This window comes from Neolamprologus multifasciatus, chromosome 3 (assembly GCF_963576455.1).
Source record: "Neolamprologus multifasciatus chromosome 3, fNeoMul1.2, whole genome shotgun sequence".
Lineage (NCBI taxonomy): Eukaryota > Metazoa > Chordata > Actinopteri > Cichliformes > Cichlidae > Neolamprologus > Neolamprologus multifasciatus.
The window spans coordinates 4601130-4619372 of NC_140441.1; the positions used below are offsets into that span (position 1 = coordinate 4601130).

At 41.9% G+C, this 18243-nt stretch overlaps 2 protein-coding genes across 2 annotated transcripts in view; one reads left to right on the forward strand and one right to left on the reverse strand.

Annotated features, from left to right (window-relative positions):
* Window positions 1-18243, reverse strand: part of LOC146521164 (protein NLRC3-like) — a 482659-nt gene that overhangs the window by 137568 nt on the left and 326848 nt on the right. The gene's annotated exons all lie outside the window — the stretch shown is intronic.
* On the forward strand, window positions 468-17908 carry LOC146521172 (uncharacterized). The gene is made up of 10 exons (XM_085154289.1): window positions 468-3578; window positions 4120-4452; window positions 4531-4629; window positions 5324-5650; window positions 6078-6404; window positions 6921-7244; window positions 8236-8559; window positions 11330-11656; window positions 15886-16206; window positions 16283-17908. Exons 1-10 carry the CDS (start codon window positions 3161-3163, stop codon window positions 16372-16374), a joined length of 2892 nt encoding a protein of 963 aa, XP_085010415.1. The 5' UTR covers window positions 468-3160; the 3' UTR covers window positions 16375-17908.

The window sequence follows — 18243 nt, forward strand, 5'->3', positions numbered from 1 at the left end:
TCATCAGTTACTCTTATAATAAAGAGAAACTAACTGCTTATGCTTAATAATCCAGAGTTATATTTGCCTTTAATCAAGGGTGAAATGTACCGTGGTACTCCTTTTCCCACTCCACAGCTTATCAGGTATGTTGGAGTTGTCCACCTCAGTATCAGGCTCAGAGCTGCTGAATCCAAACTCCACTCCTGTCATAAAGGCCACCTGGTGAATAATTCCTCATATCCTGTATCTGATTGGTCTGTGGGAATGTGGCGATTTTCAACTTTAAAGATCAGCAAATATCTGACCTCACAGTTTTCTCCCTCTCTTTTCACACATGCAGTGTTTCAGATATTCATAAACACATTCTTCTGAACATTAGCTTCTGCTAAATAGGCCAAAGGTAACGTGAACGAAACTAAGTCTCTTTCATTTTACCAACAAACTTTTCAGTTAAGAGGAGGAGTTCAGTTTCCTCATGGTTTCCATCCTGTTCATCCACTTTTCTGTTAGCCACGCCCCCACAGGTGAACCAGCAAATCACTGCCTCCGTTCTCACAAACGTCTGATCTGTGGCCGGTCGGACTTCATTCCACAGATGTGCTTTAACAAAGTGTGAAGCTGAACTCTGAGCTGTGTTAGTGAAGCAGTGTGAGAGTGTCAGTAGATGATCAGCAGAGGAAAGTGAAGCTGCTGTGAGCTGATGTCCTGAAGGGCTTTTAAAGAGTCTCTGAGTTTGACAGGAACATGAAGATGTTTGTGGTGTTTGTGATCCTCCTGCACGGTAAGTACACCTTCCTCTCTCTGCTCTCATCATCAGCTTTTCTTTCATCTCTCTCTCTTTAATGTGTTGAAGTGCAGCAGGAGGAGATTTCCACCAAACACTGGATTCTGATTCAGATCCAACTAACAATCCAAAGCAGCAACTTTCAAATCTCTGGATTCTTCTTGGTGGTTTCCAGATCAGCTCATGTTACAGTCAGCTGCTGTGTGTGTGTTTGCTTCCTGTGTTTTTTGCACTGATCTATGAATGAATCATAGATCCCTGGAAACGCACAATCCAAAACTGAAGAAGTCACTTGGATGAGTGATGACTCACTTCTGCCACTGAAAACGCTACATATAGATGAACCGAATCAACTTTTTGGGTTTTCCTTATTCTCTTTAATAGGACTGCATCATCTGTTTTTACTTCAATACCTCTAAATAACCTCTCCTTTGTCGGTTATTTTTAATCTGCCTACATCCTTGTAGAAAAGTTAACATAAACTGTGTATATTGGAAACAATTAGCTTCTGATAAGAAGCATCTGATTCAGACTTTAATACTCTGCCTGAACACAAAATATGTCCTTGGACAGCAGCTGGAAAACCCAATGGTCCGACAGCCGTTGCTGTTATACTTCTTCACCGTGTAATGAAGACATTTATGTCAGGTCTGAGTGGACCTGAAAGGCTGGTACCAGAGGCAGGATTTTAGTTTAGCGAGTTTCTGTCAAGTTACCTCAAAGTGTTCTGGAAAAAGCAGTTCTCTGAAAAAGTTCATTAGGAAACATTTAAGCTCCATCAGTCTGCAAACAGGGAGAGCCTCTATAGTTCTTTCACAGTCCTTAGTGGAAAAACTACATTTCTACATAATATATAGATTCTTAAGAATCACGGGATTCCTCCTTTTATTGATTTACTTTATTAAAATAGGATCACTGTAATTTTTCATCTCTTTTGTTCTTTGTTGCTGTCAGAGGATTTAACTCTGCTGAGGTTGCTGCTGAAAAAAGTCAGAGACCGCGACGCTAGCTGCTGTTGTAGTCAAAAACTTGTCTGTGAGCTGTGATACTGATATCTGCTAACTCTGACACAGCTCTAAATCGACAGACAGAAATTCATAATGTTTTAGTTGGATATACATTTTGTACAATTCTTTGTAGACAAAGGTTTTTGAGATTTTAAACACCACTCTGCACAGTGGGGACATGGACGCTGGTATGGTTTGGCTGCCTCTGCTCTCTCTATACTTATAGCTTAGTATACTTAGACTAGCTTGTTGTATCGTCTGCACCTGTGCCTGTAATGGCTGCATGCTCTGGTGTGTTGTGCTTCATTGTCTTAGCTGTTTGGCCAGTGTTCTCTTGGCCATTTTTACTGTCACTTGTTGGCTAAATCACTGGCATTTACTGTCCACATGATGAGCTTTCTCCGAAGGGTAGCTGGCCGGCCTCTCCCTTAGAGATAGGGTGAGGAGTTTAGCCTTCCAACAGGGGCTCAGAAGGGGGCTGCTGCTTCTCCATTTCAAAAGGAGCCAGTTGAGGTGAACTATGATGCCTTCTGGGGATCTCCTGGGTAAGCTATTCCAGACATGTCCAACTGGGAGGAGGCCCCAGGGTAGACCTAGGACATGGTGGAGAGATTATATCTCTCAGCTGGCCTGGGAACGCCTTGGTGTTCCCTAAAAAGGCTGGAGAAAGAAATGGATAGATACTATAATTATAAAAGGATTATAATGCTCAACCTTTCCAAAAGAAATATGAAAAATTGTCTTGCAACAAAAAAACATTCAAGAAAGAAGACAGAAAGTGAGGCTTGGACTCTATGGATAATGGTGACGTATGTTTTTGACATTGAAAAAATAAAACACTGCTAATATCCTTATTCAAAAATCTTTCTCTCACTTTCGCAACCCTTGGCCGTGGGCTACGTCCGTTTTTTTCCTCCTTCTCCATGACTTGGCGTGGTACTGAAATAGAGAGACACGAGCCTTGGCTGTGCCAACCAGCCTTCCCTGACACGGCCCCATAGACCCACCCATCTCCTGTAGCTCAAGACTCCTCACTGTTTTTATCATTTTCATTCTTTAATAATTAATTTTCTAACAAAAGAGTTTTAATCAATTTAAAAAACGTAGTTATCCTTCATCCTTCAGCTGTCTCAGCCTCTTCAGCTTCCAGAGAGAAACATGTATTATGCATGTTTTTGCCAATCCAATCAGTCCATTTTTGTAAGTGTAGGCTTGTGTTATCTTGCCCTGCTTAGTATCTGAGAGAATGTTTTGGAGGAATAGTGTTTCTCTTCACTGCTGCACAGAACTGATGATATTCTGATTCTCGGTGCACTGAGGTTATTCAGGGTGCAGCCTGTTTACTCATTTTAAAATGTAAATAACAAAGAGTTCGTTCTTTGAATTCATGTTTCTGATTACATTTAGTATTTCTTGTTTTTTAGTAAATTTGGTTTCTTTCTGTTTGTGCTCAGTTTCCCAGTATACCACATTGGCTGTTGTGGTAGAAGTTTATGAGGGAGAAAGATCTGTCCTCCTGCCCTGCCTGTACTCAGGTTTCATACCTGAGGACTCCACAGTTATCTGGACTCTCAATGATCTTGTTCCCAAACCTGTCCACCTACGAGGAAAAGGAGGAGATGATCTTAATGGGCAGATCCAGCAGTACAAAGGGCGCACATCAATGAGTCCCTATGCTCTCATCACAAAAGATTTCAGCCTTACTCTGAGAAGGCCAACAAAGACTGACTCCGGCAACTACACCTGCTCCATCAGTGCTGGAGAAAGTGAACGGAGACTGAGAAGCATCCAACTGCATATCAAAGGTCAAACCCTAAAACCTGCTGTACTTATAGGTCAGAAGTCAGTGCTGTAGACAAAGGTCAGGTAAAGCTGAAGCTAACTAAATTGTTCTAAATGTCTTGATGAAACCAGCGCAGTAAGAAACGTCAGAAACTAGGACTGTTGTGGAAGCCACACAAAAAACCTGAGCTCAGTCACTCAAAATATGATATTATTATTATTATTATTATATTTATATTATTATAATATTTTACACATCAGCCAATTTGAAACATTCAGAATTTCATTTCCTTAGATGTGTCAGAACAAGTGATGTGATGATAAGCAGGTTTAGGTGATTTAATGCCCGTAATATTCATTGTGATCCCTCACCCATTTGTGAGTGTAGCAATATTACATAAATTCCAGTTACAATAGAAAACAAAAAGAGCCAAAGACTGTTTTGGTACATTATTAATGTTTACAGAACAGAATCAAAGATCAGGAATGTGGATACTGAGCCAAGCTCCATTTACAATCAGTGTCAGTGCAGCTGATTCTACAGTTGTTTTCTTATCCTTTCAGACAAGCAGGTGGAGGTGGAGGTGGAGGTAGGCTCACAGTCTGTCATCCTGCCCTGCAAAACAAAACCTAACATACCCGAGGCCACCAGAGTGGAGTGGACTCGCTCTGACCTCGGACTCATGGTGGTCCATGAGTATTCAAACCAAAGTGGCCAACTTATGACTCAGGATGAAGTTTACAGAGACCGAACGAAGATGAATGAAGACCCACTGAGAACTGGAGACCTCAGTCTGACCCTGAAATACCCCACAGAGAGAGACACGGGACGATACATCTGCACCATCTACAGGGACAAAGACATCCTCAGATGGAAAGTAGTGCTGCAGGTCAAAGGTCAGTGCTGTACTTACAGGTGAGAGGTCAATGTTGTGGACACAGGTCAGAAAACTTTTCGTTTTCTTTTCATCACAGAACCATTTCCATCCTGGGCCATAGCTCTCCTGGTTCTCCTGGTTCTTCTTGTTATTTCCGCGGTTCTATTATTTCATTTCTGGCACTATTTCATGCCAGGTGAGTGTCTCCTACTACACTACCCATAATGCCGATGGTCAGCCGGTGTCCTCTGGTGGCTCCTTGACTGTGGCTCACACAAACTTGTTCCAGAAGCTGAAAGAGTTGAGAGTTACAAACAGCTGATACAGAGAGCTGAAGAGAAACTTCCAGGTTTGTTCCAGAAGTCAGAAAACCTCCTTCAGACTCAGTCATTGATCAGTGAAACAGCTCCACAACACGACTTTACTAAACAGTGTGTGTGCTTCACTGCATTGATCTGACACAGAGGCTGCATGTGGACAAGCTGTTCTTCTTCTGTGGTGGTAAACAGCAGGCTGACATGGAAACATGTGCTGACAGCAAATGTTGCAGCAGCTTCAGTAAATGTTCCTCCTTGAGTTGTGCTCAGTCATGTGGTGGAGAGCTTCAGATGTTCAGACACATGAGATCTTCATGGTTTCTGTGCTGATGTGTGTGAGACATGGCCGACTGTGGAGGCTCAGTCTGTCTGTTCTTCTGCTCTTCATCCAACATGTCTGCAGCACTTTACAGGACGCTGCAGACTAGTTACCAAAGAACGAGTCAGGAACACATCAGGAACAAACTGAGACACAATCTGACTGAGACTAGAAGACAAGGAGGGGACAGGGAGGTCATGTGACCATCACAGCTGCTGCTGACGTCATCATGTTGTTCTTTGTTGTCCTCTCAGATTACGAGGTGGTGGTGGATTCAGGGGTGGAGTCTGTCCAGCTGCCCTGCAAAGCTATAGTCAGATTCCTCAAAGACTGTAAAGTGGAGTGGACAAACAGAGACAACAGGAAGATCCACATATATCAGAACGGCTCTGATCAGCCTGGAGAACAGGACGAGTTTTACAGAGAACGAACGAAGATGAAGACAAACTTGCTGAAAACTGGAGACCTCAGTCTGACTCTTGAATATCCCACAGATGAAGACACAAACACCTACACCTGCATCGTCTACAGTATGAAGGGAGACATCTTGATAACAAAAAATGTGAAACTCAGTGTCAGAGGTCAGTGCAGGTGCCATAGGGCCATATATGTGTGTGTGTGTATATATATATATGTGTGTGTGTGTGTGTGTGTGTGTGTGTGTGTGTGTGTGTGTGTGTATATGTGTGTATGTATATGTATATATATATGTGTATATATATATATACATGTATATGTATGTATGTATGTATATATATATATATATATATATATATATATATATATATATATATATACATATATATATATATATTATATATATAATATATATATATATATATATATATATATTATATATATAATATATATATATATATATATATATATATATATATATTATATTAGTAAAATGTGTTTTGACTTGAAATATTTCACTTCAACTACTAAATGTAAATCATTGTGTTGCTGCTTTTTTCTGTATAGCTCAAATTTTTGGTGTCCTCTCAGTTTACACAGTAGAGGTGGTTTCAGGGGTGGAGACTGTCCTGTTACCTTGCAAAACCAGCACTAACCTGCCCGAAGATGCTAGAGTGGAGTGGATGGACAGTGACTATGAGAAGGTCCATGTTTATCAGAATGGCTTTGACCAGCTGGAAGAACAAGACCAAGATTATAAAGATCGAACACAGATGAATGAAAAACTGCTGAGAACTGGAGACCTTAGTCTGACCCTGAAATACCCCACAGACTGGGACACTGACATCTACACCTGCACCGTCTACAGCAGGGAGGGAAACATCCTGAAAAAGAAACAAGTGAAGCTGAAAGTCAGAGGTCAGTGCTGTAGATCAAGCTCAGGGATCAAAGCATAGTTAGTTTTCATTTGTATGTAGTTGTGGTAGTGGGCCTTGCCACTGTCAATGCTTTTCAGTAAGGATGAGAGTCAAGTTTTGGTTTGCACACACTATAAATACTTCTAATTGTATATTTAACATGCCTGGCTGTGGAGTGCCGACTGTTCACAAGCTCATGCGGATCTCTGCTGTGCATCCTGTGTGAGTTTCCTGTATAAGAGGAAAAAGGTTAATGACCTATGGAAGACAGGTCCTTCAGTTTTACAGGCACTGTTTCCACACCACTCTACAGCTGTGCTGTTAATGCGCGCCCCAACAGCCACATACCCCATGGTGGGCTAGAAATATGTTACAAGGATCCCAAACTCATTTGTCATTTTCTGGGCTTAAGAGAGAAACAGGCCCGACTTGTTTGTAAGGTTACAGTCTTGTAAAAAGAACCCTGTGTCACATTATATAAGAAGAAAGCTAATTTTCTGCTTTGTTGTGCTGTCAGGTATTAAGGTGAACGGGGTTTTAGACAGTGAGTCTGTCCAACTGCCCTTCACAACCACAGGAAATCTGCCTGAAGATGTAAAAGCAGAGTGGATAGACAGAGAGAACAGGAAGGTCCATGTGTATAAGAACGGTTCTGACCGGCTTGAAGAACAGGACAAGGTTTACAGAGACCGAACAAAGGTGAATAAAGACCTGCTGAAAACTGGAGACCTCAGTCTGACCCTGAAACACCCCACAGACTGGGACACAAAGACATACACCTGCACCGTCTACAAGGAGGGAAACATCCTGATGAAGAAACAAGTGGAGCTGAAAGTCCAAGGTCAGCATGTGCTTGAAATCTGAACGCCATTTTTGACATTGATTTCTGCATCCATTTTCTTTTGCCTAATTAGTTCAGAGCAGAGGTAGGTGGGTGCTTGTAGCTTACCCCAGCTACCATGGGGCAGGAGGTGGATACACCCAGGATAGGTCGCCAATGTGTTACAGGTCACAATCTGTTGTTAACACAGAGAGACAGACAACCATTCACATTCACATTTATGGGCAATTTAGAAGTTAACCTAACAATAATGTCTTTGACCTGCGGGAGGAAGCCAGAGTACCTGGACAGAACCCACGCAGACCCAAAAAGAAAATGCAAAATCTTCACAGACAGGCCCCAGCCAGGTGGTGGAGTCAAACTCAGGCAACAGTGCTAACCTTCTCGCCATTGCCCACTTAATTTCTCAAATAATTTAAGCATATTAAATTGCTCTCAGGTGGTGCTTGATTCTTATATCACATTAGTGATGGTACTTCTGTCTGTGGTGTGGATCCAAACAGAAAAATAACTGCTAATAAACTTCTCAGTGGGCAGTGGCCTCGGGGAGTGTCTGGCAGTGGGAAGCAACCCAGCCAATGATTCAGTTTGCTTTGAGGAAACAGTCCATCTGATGTTATCAGATCATCATCAACTTTGAAGGAATTCATTTGATTTGACTGGATTAAATTTTCAGTGAGGCTGTTTGATCTTGAATCTTTTTAGGAAATACAAATGTTCTTGTATTTAATGATCCATTTTACATCTACGACAAAAAGACCCAGACAAAAGGTCCACACTGACAGGAGAACTTACTGTAAAGCAGGAAATAGACACGAAAAAATAGCACCATCAGACTCTGATCATCTCTAACATTTTGAACTTGTTTTGACTTTCTAGATACATACTGTTACTTTCTACTCAGATATGCTTCTGTCCCTCAGTTTTCTCTGCAACACTGAAAAGCCAGCTGCTGTCTGAACAGCTCATGTTGTATTTGTTGTTGTCTCAGTCTGTCAGGTGGAGGTGGAGGAGGGGGTGGAGTCTGTCAAGTTGCCCTTCAAAACAACAGAAAACCTGCCTGAAGATGCCAAAGTGCAGTGGAAGGTCAGTGGTGATAGGATGGTCCATGTGTTTAAGAACGGCTCTGACCAGCATGAAGAACAGCACCAGTTTTACAGAGACCGGACGAAGGTGAATAAAGACCTGCTGAAAACTGGAGACCTCAGTCTGACCCTGAAATACCCAAAAGTGAGAGACAGTGGAGAATACAGATGTAAAGTCTACGGGAAGATCAATAGATACAAAAAAGTACTGCTCAAAGTCAAAATCACAGGTTGTTGTTTTTTCCTTTGATTCTTTGTGTGTATGTGTTGGTTTTTATATATATATATATATATATATATATATATATATATATATATATATATATATATATGTATATATGTATATATATATATATATATATATATATATATATATATATATGTATGTATGTATGTATGTATGTATGTATGTATGTATGTATGTATGTATGTATATATATGTATGTATGTATATATATGTATGTATGTATGTATATATATGTATGTATATATATGCAGTGTTGGGACTAACGCGTTATTAAGTAACGCGTTACAGTAACTACGTTATTATTGTGGTAACGAGCACGGTAACTAGTTATTATGCCAAAATCAGGAACGCGTTAGTCGTTACTGGGATTTCGATAGGGTCGTTACTCGTTACTTCGTGTGGTGGCTATCGCGGAGCTTCCACAGATTCAGTAACATTAGCAAGTGGTGGTGGAGGCAGCAGGTGGAGGAGAGAAAGGGGAGGCAGAAGGAAAAGAGACCCGAGGCGGCCGCCGGTCCAAGTGTGAACTTCAGGTAAGAAGTTATGACCTGCAGTCTATCTGGGTCAGATATAAACCAAGTTTAGGTGGAGTTTATTTTCGTTATTCTGACTTTTTCCGTACTGCGTACTAGCTAGCATGACGGAGTTTCTATACAGCTGGGTGGGTGCTATGATGTTAACGATGTTGAACTTTATTTTGTTCATAAGTTATTAGAGTTGCCAACCGTCCCGTCTGGTATTCAGAGAAAATATTACGCGTTTCTTATTGAGGTGAAAAGGAACAGTTTGTCCCGTAATTCAGCTACAATGAAAAAGGCACAAAGCTGGAGTTATTCTGTGTCTTTGCTGCACAGCTGCCTCTTCTTCTTTCATTCTCCCCCCTCCCTCTCCCGTTTCTACTTCAATCATGAAAACTGATCAATGATCAGCTGATCGGCTTTTCTCTCTTGTTCGTTTATCGCCCACTTTGCGCCAGAAAGAGGAAACCAGCCGATGTCGCGTTAAACAACAGCAGCACGTTTAAGCTTGATCAGCTGTTGTTAGAATTTATTTAATATTAATTTCTAGTATCAGCTGATGTTTGCTGGAGCCACAGCTGCAAAAAAGCTGCTGGTCATGATGTCGGTTTGTTTATCTGGTGAGAGGGAAACATGAAGATGAAACCAGGAGATGTCCTTACTGAATCATCAGAGCTGAACAGGTGATGGAGAAACAGGTTTACCTTTTAGGTGACATGAATGAGTTGAAGGGAAGTTATGAACTGTTTCTGAGAGACAGATAACCCCAGGATCCTTTTTAGGTAGTTGACAGCTGGTAACTGTGCAGGTGCGGATCTAGCAACGTTTTGCCAGGGGGGCAGGTAGGGCATTAACAGGGAGAGGGGGGCACAAAGAAATACTTTTTTCTTATTCTCATTTAAAATGTCTAGCTTTTAAAAAATAATTATCTGAATCTTACAACAAATGATTGATAGATTGATACATATATACCATCAAAACAGTGAACATCACTCTCACAACAGTGTTTGTTTTCATTCAAAGGCTTTATGATTTTTCCTGTAATGGTGGGCCAGTCTCTAGTCAAAATGCCCGGGCCGATTTTTTGTCCCAGTCCAGCCCTGTATGCAGCTCATCTGCAGTGTGGTGTTACCTACATCTTCCTATTCAGAAGGCAGAATTTCCGAGTTCTGAGTACAATCAAAGCACCACGACTGCAGTTTTTGTGTTGGATGTAAAAGGCGCACATGATGCTGTGACGTAGGCTAGAATCATGGCAGCAGTCAATGACGGTCCAGGCGTGGGATTTCTCTCGTGGAAATATGTATTATCTTTTCCTTTCTATTGGTAGGTGGCACAGTGCACTTGTGGCAAGTAAGCAAGCTAGAAGACTGGCAAAGTTATGGAAGCAACACATTAACAAGAGAATTCTGAGTAAAACCAAAGTTACTTTCCCTAGTAACTAGTTACTTTGAAAGTAACGAGTAACTTGAAGTAACTGAGTTACTTTTGATAGAAGTAACTAGTAATGTAACTAAGTTACTATTTTAAAGTAACTTACCCAACACTGTATATATGTATGTATGTATATGTATGTATATATATGTATGTATATATATATATATGTGTATATGTATGTATGTATATATATATGTATGTATATGTGTGTATATATATGAATTGATCAATTTGGCTCAAAGTAATTAATATGGTGTGCATTTATAGTTCATTTCAGGTGTTTTCAGTTACTTAAAACAATTAAAAGAGAAAGGAGTTAAAATAAGCAATTTGTAAGATTTAAAGTAATTGAAAGTTTATTCCTTCTAAGTGGAGGCTCTGACAATTTATTACTGCTTCATTCCTAAAGCTTAGAGTCTAAAGACCATTTATTTATTAATTTATTGAAAAAAGTTAGTACAGCAAGCCATAAAATAAATGATAAAAACCCCAACAAAAATCAGGGCCATTCATAACTCTGCACCATCTATGTTCAGAGTTTGAGGCTCAAATTGGCTCGAAGTGTCCCATTTTCACTGATGGTTTTCCCAACGACATGCTTCAAGTGTGATATGGATCTTCTGCTGAAGGAATCTGCTTTCTATCCACAACCTGTTGATCTGTATCTGACTAACAGCAGTGAAGGAAGCCCTGCAGTTATAGAGAAACTGTCTGAGTCGCATCCAGTCAATGGAAAATGCTGCTCAGTGTTGCTGCTGCTGGCTGTTCAGCTCATTTTCTGCTTTGTTCTATTCTCAGTCCCCAAAGTGGAGGTGGATTCAGGCATTGAGTCTGTTCAACTGCCCGTTGAAATCAAAGCTCACCTGCCCAAAGACGTTAAAGTGGAGTGGAAAGACGGTTCATACAGAAAGATCCACATATATCAGAACGGCTCTGATCAGTTTGAAGAACAGGACAAGGTTTACAGAGACCGAACAGAGATTAATGAAGACCTGCTGAAAACTGGAGACCTCAGTCTGACCTTGAAATACCCAACAGACTGGGACACAAACACCTACGCCTGCATCCTCTTCAGCAGGGAGGGAAAGATTCTGCTGAACAGAAAGGTGGAGCTGAAGGTCAGAGGTCAGTGCAGCCTCGTGTAAGCATGTACGCAAAATCTAAGGTCCATTTTTGGCATTGATTTCTTACAATGTGAGCCTAGCTGTGACGACCAGATGTTGTCAGTACTTTGCAGGGACTTGTTTCCATACAGAAGAATATCTGATGAAGAACAACTTAAAAATACCAATACACATTATCACTGCAAAAGTATATTAAATAAAATCCATGTGATGAATTCCTACAGAGACACACTTTGAACATTCACACATACACATACACATACATATGCCACCTGTAAGATTTCAACAATAACAACAACAACATAAACAGTGGTGGGAAGGTTACTTTTAAAATGTATTCCTGAGCTGGGGCGGTCTGCTTGCCTCCACCCCGGAGGGAAGGGTAACATCTCTTGGGTCTGGGTGCCGTTTCCCCCTCTGGGGGCGAGGGTACCTGGACCCGGGGTATAGAGTATTTTTGGGGAGTGTGATTGTGTGTACATGTCCATTTATGTTTATCCCTACGTTGGGTGAGTGCTGAGTGTTTGTATATGTGTGCATGAGGGTGGGAATGCATGTCTGTGTCTGTGTGTGCCTGTTTGTCTGTGTCTATATGTCAGGTCGGGTCTTAGACTCCACCTCTCTGGGAACTCCCAGGCCCTCCAAGTGTGGAGGCCTATCTCCCCTCACCACACTCCCTGCCGGTGACTGATGCCCTCAGGGGTCGGTGCATTGTTGGTTCTTGGTGTCCGGGGCTGGGCGCTCAGGTCATGTGCCGGCTCACTACCGGTGGCTACTTGGCGGGGCCTGGCGCCTGCTGCTCGGTCAGGCCTCTTCCGGGGCGCGGGGGGCCCTCGGGCCTCCGGCCTCTGTGCCTGCGGCTCGGTTCACTCTGGCACAGCTGGCTGCCGGCGGAGCCGGCGGGCACGCCGGTGCAGCCCCCTCTAGTTTCTGCCCGGTGGCTACTGGGTGACCCCTCGTCTGGGGATCCTCAGCCCTTCCCATGAAGGTGGCACGAATGCCCCTCCGGTGGTCCTCCTTGGGCTCTTGCACTCTGGGGCCTCTGGATGTCTGGGGCCTGGATCTCCTCCATGCCTGCTTCATGCCCTGGGGGCGGGGCTATGGCTCTCTACATCCTCTTGCAGACCATTACATGGAGAAACCATTTGAATACAAGCGCGCCGATCCACACAGGTGTGCACTGTTTGTAGACTTAAATCACACCTTTCTTGGCTGCTACTTCAAAGCACATTGTGCGCTGTCTGTCCTGCGTGCTGCACAACAACATTCAATATTTAGTATTTACTGCTGTTTACACTTAGCTAGATTAATGCGATGGTGTTGTGTATAGTATGTTGCTTTGTTTTGTTTTGTTTTTTTGCTTGTTTTCTATTCTTTTTCTCTCAACAGGTGATCCCGGAGATATTTTTTTTCCCCCCCCTTTCTCAGTGTCCCTCTCCCCTTCTGTTTTTCTTTTCCTTCCTCTTTCTTTCTCCCTTTCCTATCCCTCACTCATGTCTGTCCCGTCTGTAACAACTGAAAATAAAATAAAATAAATAATAAAAACAAAGGTCGATCAAATGGACCAATACGGCAATGCCATGATGATCCATTTGGCAAAATAAATCCATTGGGTATCCTTGTTGGTCTTCAGACAACAATTCTGACGGCTAAAGAACCAAATGGGACAGGCAAAAAAAAAAACAAAAACAAAAAAAAAATGTATTCCACTACAGATTACAGAATAAATGCCCCAAAATGTATTCTGTAACGTATTCCGTTACGTTACTCAATGAGAGTAACGTATTCTGAATACTTTGGATTACTTAATATATTATCATGCTTTTTACAACTACGTGAATGTACTATTGCTGTGATTTATTACTGTTACTGAAGGTCCGCGGCTCCTAACGGGACCTCTGGCTAATATGGTGGGTTCCGTGTCTGGCTCGTAGCCAAAAAATAGCTTTACTTTGTTGTGTGGGTCAACTCTGCTTGTGAGAGACAGAGAGAGGCTTTGAAAGGCTGCTCCAACGGAACTTATTGTTTCGGAGGAAAACCCGAACACAGTACACAGTGGAGTCTTAATAGCTTACTTACAACTGGGCTCGTCAGGCTCTCTTCTTGGCTGCAGTGGTTATTATTATATTTACATGCTTCCAGCTCCCGTTTCTGCTCGATGACAACTGGTACTTTTCCTTTTCTCCCTCCTCGCGCTCACAGACACATAAGGGGTATGGCAGTCCATTCTCCCTGCAGCACGGACAACACTGCCCATGAGGCTACATTCTTTAGAGCTATACCTGTAGAGTTCTGCCTGTTAGCTTAGCACAGCAACAAAAAGACCTCTCTCACCCAGGAAACACACAGAGAGAGCGTCACCCTGTAACCATGGCAACCGTAACGCTGCCTGGAACAACAGAACGTAGCTGTCAAACAAAACCCAAACAGTCCTGACCCGCCACAATATGAAACAGGGAAGTACCGCCGTGTAATCCATTTATTTCAACAAAGTAACTGTATTCTAAATACCACCTTTTTAAACAGTAACTGTAACGGAATACAGTTACTCATATTTTGTATTTTAAATACGTAACGGCGGTACATGTATTCCGTTACTCCCCAACACTGAACATAAATCAGCCCAGGCACTAGGAGGTGATGCTTCCATATGTTGTCTACCATGGAGTCCAGACCTACAACTCCATCCAGGCTTTCCTGCACCCCTGTGATAGTCCTAGTTCACAATGGTGCCTGCATTTTTATTTCATCTGAAATATCTGTCCTCCTTCTAGTGTGTGCCTCCCAAACTTAGCCACTCTCTTTAGATGTTCTTGAATTGACTGGAGTTTAGCCCTCTCAGTGCTCCTAATCTTCAGTTCCTGGATAGGTGGCTCTAAAGTGCTGCCAAAGTCCATTTCTAACTTGACTGAAGTAATTGCTGTCCCGCACTGTTTTCCTTCTCTCACCCCAACCGGTCACAGCAGATGGCCCCGCCCCTCCCTGAGCCTGGTTCTGCCGGAGGTTTCTTCCTGTTAAAAGGGAGTTTTTCCTTCCCACTGTCATCAAAGTGCTGCTCATAGGGGGTCACATGATTGTTGGGTTTTTCTCTGTATCTATTATTGTACGATCTTCTGTACAGTAAAAAAACACTTTAAGGCGATTGTTGTTGTGATTTGGAGCTATATAAATATAATTGGATTGAATTGAATTGTCAGAGGTGGAGTTTAGCAACTAGTCCATGTCATGATGGACAGATGGCATGTACACAGGCTGGCCAGACGATGCAATTCTTAGTGACATCTGTACCTTTGGAGGAAAGCTCCAAGTTTGTTCCATCTGTGTCTAAGATCTTGTGAATTATTCTTGTGATAGGGCGAATCTCTTCTCTTCATCTTCGTCTGACTCCTGAAATCAATAGTAACAGTACTCTCTTTCTGAGCTTTCTATCTCTAAATCATCAGTTTTCTCCTCCTTTTACTGTCCCAGAAAATCTCCCATTCACTCTCATTCCCACAGATCCACTGTGGTTCTTCTTCTTGCTTCTTCTATCTCTTCTGTTTTGTTCTGAAATATCATGTTGCTGTAGCCACTTGTACTTTTTCTCTTTTTCTGGGATTCTTTGCACCTCACTGTAGTCTCTGACAATTGATGAGTGATGGGTTTTTCTCCATTCTACCACTGGCAGCATGTCCACTAAAGATAATGCTCCTGATGATAGAGTGCTTTTATTGCATGTGGTAAAAACAGTTTTAACCCGATTGGTCAAAACGTTGGACGAAGCCTTTAGACGCCATGTCAGCCTCATGTTTCATCTTCTGCACCTTTCCAGCATCTCCCTGTATGGAGACATCTCTTCTCGCATCACCATGGCAACCATCGCTTGTCATCCAGTCAGGCTTGTAGAGAGAGAGAAGGGGGAAAGAAAGCATTCCCTAACAGCAGAATTTATAGCCCTGTTTTTCTCTAGGAGAGTCCACCTTAAATTTTTATGCTTTCTGGTGCCATCACCATCCAGGCAGACCATCCACCTCAAATTCCTTCTCCCTGTTCATATCTGTTAGTGTCTAACAGTCTAAATCCAAAACTATTCTGTATTCTGTGAGGTCACTGCATAAAATACAATAATGGGGCTATATGAGCCTTAAAGATAAAAATAAATTCTAACAGAGTCTACACATTATTGTCCTTCAGATTTCTCTATAGCTCTGAACCTGCTGTCTGTCTGTCCTGTGTTTATTGTCCTCTCAGTCTGTCAGGTGGAGGTGAACGAGGGGGCGGGATCTGTCCAGCTGCCCTTCAAAACAACAGAAAACCTGCCTGAAGATGCCAAGGTGCAGTGGAAGATCAGTGGTGACAGAATGGTCCATGTGTATCAGAACGGCTCTGATCTGCCTGAAGAACAGCACCAGTGTTACAGAGGCCGAACAGCAATTAAGCAAAAGCTGCTGAAAACTGGAGACCTCAGTCTGACCCTGAAACACCCCACAGAGAGAGACAGTGGAGAATACAGATGTGTAGTCAAAACAGAGAAGATCAAGAGATACAAAACAGTATTGCTCACAGTCAAAGGTTTGTTTGTTTGTTTGTTTGTTTTTATTTATTTGTTTCTTAGTTCCTGTCTGACTGTGTTGTGTCTCCTCTGCAGGGAGAGTTCAGGTCCAGGATCAAACAGGGGACATCAGGAACAGAAGCAGCTCCATTGATCCGACTCCTCTGATGGCTGATCGATCAGTTTGATCTGTGTGTTCTTTGATTATTGATCAGTGATGTCAGAGTGGAGTCAGTGTGATGTTGTTGTTGTGTGTTTGAGACTTTTAGTGTCCATGAAGGTCTCTGCTGCCGTAGATCCTCTGAACTGTGACAGAGGTCTCACTCTGGAGGAAACATCACAGCATCTTCATTTTATTTACAGCACTTGAGATTATTTATTTATTATTGATTATGTTTTGCATTTTTATGCCGATAGAGAGATTTTTTTTAAACTAACTTGGAAAAATCACTCCACCTGTATATAGCAACTGAACTCCACACCAGTGAGTATTCCCGTTTTTCACTTTTTCACTAATAAATACCTGACACACACATCTGGTGCCCGTGTTGTATCTGTTTTGGGTCTATACGGCTCACACCGTGACAAAGACTTCAACACTCCATCTAAATGTTGAAGTACTTTTTACTCAGTGACATTTACAGAAAGAACTGTTTGAAGAAACTTAATGTGCGGAGAGAAAATCTCCTGAACTCAACCTTTACTACAATCTCTGTGGACACGGGCAACTGGAGACCTGATGGTCCGACAGGCGTTCCTGTTATACTTCTTTATAATCAGACTCAACAGTAGAGAAATCTGACTGTGCTTCAGCACAACAAGAATGAAAAGCATTTCAAAAATGTACCTGCTGATCCACTTTAAATGTCGTCTGAGCAGAGAATCACTTTTGCTTTGCTGTGAACTGTACAGCACAAAAGCACTGACGACGCTTTCACTGGTATTTAGAGAATTCAGACAGCTCTGACCCTTCAATCTCACTTCACTCAGTGTAAAACATTTATAATTAATCATTTATTTTCCCATGATACTGCCTGTATCCACCCACTGAAAATGGACGTGGATGGGCTGCAATCTGACTGGATGACGTGTGTGCCAGAATAGGGAAGCAGCAGCTATCACCAGGAGAAATCTAAAAAACCTGCAGATAGTGGCTTCAGTGACACTGCTCCTATCACTCAGTTTCACTTCAGCTCTTTGTATGTTGGCTGGTAGATGGTACAACAATAGCACAGACAGGAGTGGCCCACAGACTGACCACGTTTACTGTTTCTCTTCATTTATTGGTTGGATCTGCACAGGGACTACAGATGAGGCAGAATCTGATATTTTTACATTTTTGTAATTTTATAATGATAAACTGTGAAATAAAAACTTGATAAGGTTACATTTGATCAGTGTTGTTCTTCTTCTGTGGTGTTTCTGATGCTTCTGATGTGTTTGAGGCTGAATGTGGGCTTCAGGAAAGTTCGATTTAAGACTTTTTTAAACTTCATAACGTCACAGAGAATTAAAATTAGGACCAATTTAAAACACTCTGTGGGGGGAAACTCCCACTAGGTTTATATCTGGGACTATCCACCATTTGACCTTAGAACTGAAGAAGCTTCTCGGATGAGAGGTGAAACGTCTTAAAGCAACTTAAAGAAGTCCAGACGCTTTTCTTTCCAAGCTCCTTGATCTACGATGACCTGGATGACTGAGAACCTTCACAGACACCAATTTAAAAAGTTTGACAGAAACTTTGGCATGTATGTCTACGCTTTGTTTCTGTCCTTTGGTTCATTAAATGACTCAGAGCCTGCAGAAACAAACTGTCTCAGACATTAAAATGTGAATTTGTTTACACACAGACAAAAACATCTTTATCCTCTACACCAATTTAACAAGATAAATCTGATCAGATTAAAACAGTTTGTGCTGCCAATAAAAATAAATAAATCCCACTACATTCACTGTAACCTCATCAGTTAAAACTAACAGCTTATGTTTAATAATTGAGAGTTATATTTGCTTTTACTGAAGTCATTTTCTTTGCATAACAAGAATATTATCAG

Excerpts from the sequence above, each read along its gene's own strand:
- LOC146521172 (XM_085154289.1), top strand. The coding sequence starts at position 3,161 with ATGTTTCTGATTACATTTAGTATTTCTTGTTTTTTAGTAAATTTGGTT. Across the intron at positions 4,630-5,323 it reads CTGGCACTATTTCATGCCAG|ATTACGAGGTGGTGGTGGAT; the intron begins GTGAGTGTCTCC and ends TTGTCCTCTCAG. Across the intron at positions 8,560-11,329 it reads GCTCAAAGTCAAAATCACAG|TCCCCAAAGTGGAGGTGGAT; the intron begins GTTGTTGTTTTT and ends TTCTATTCTCAG.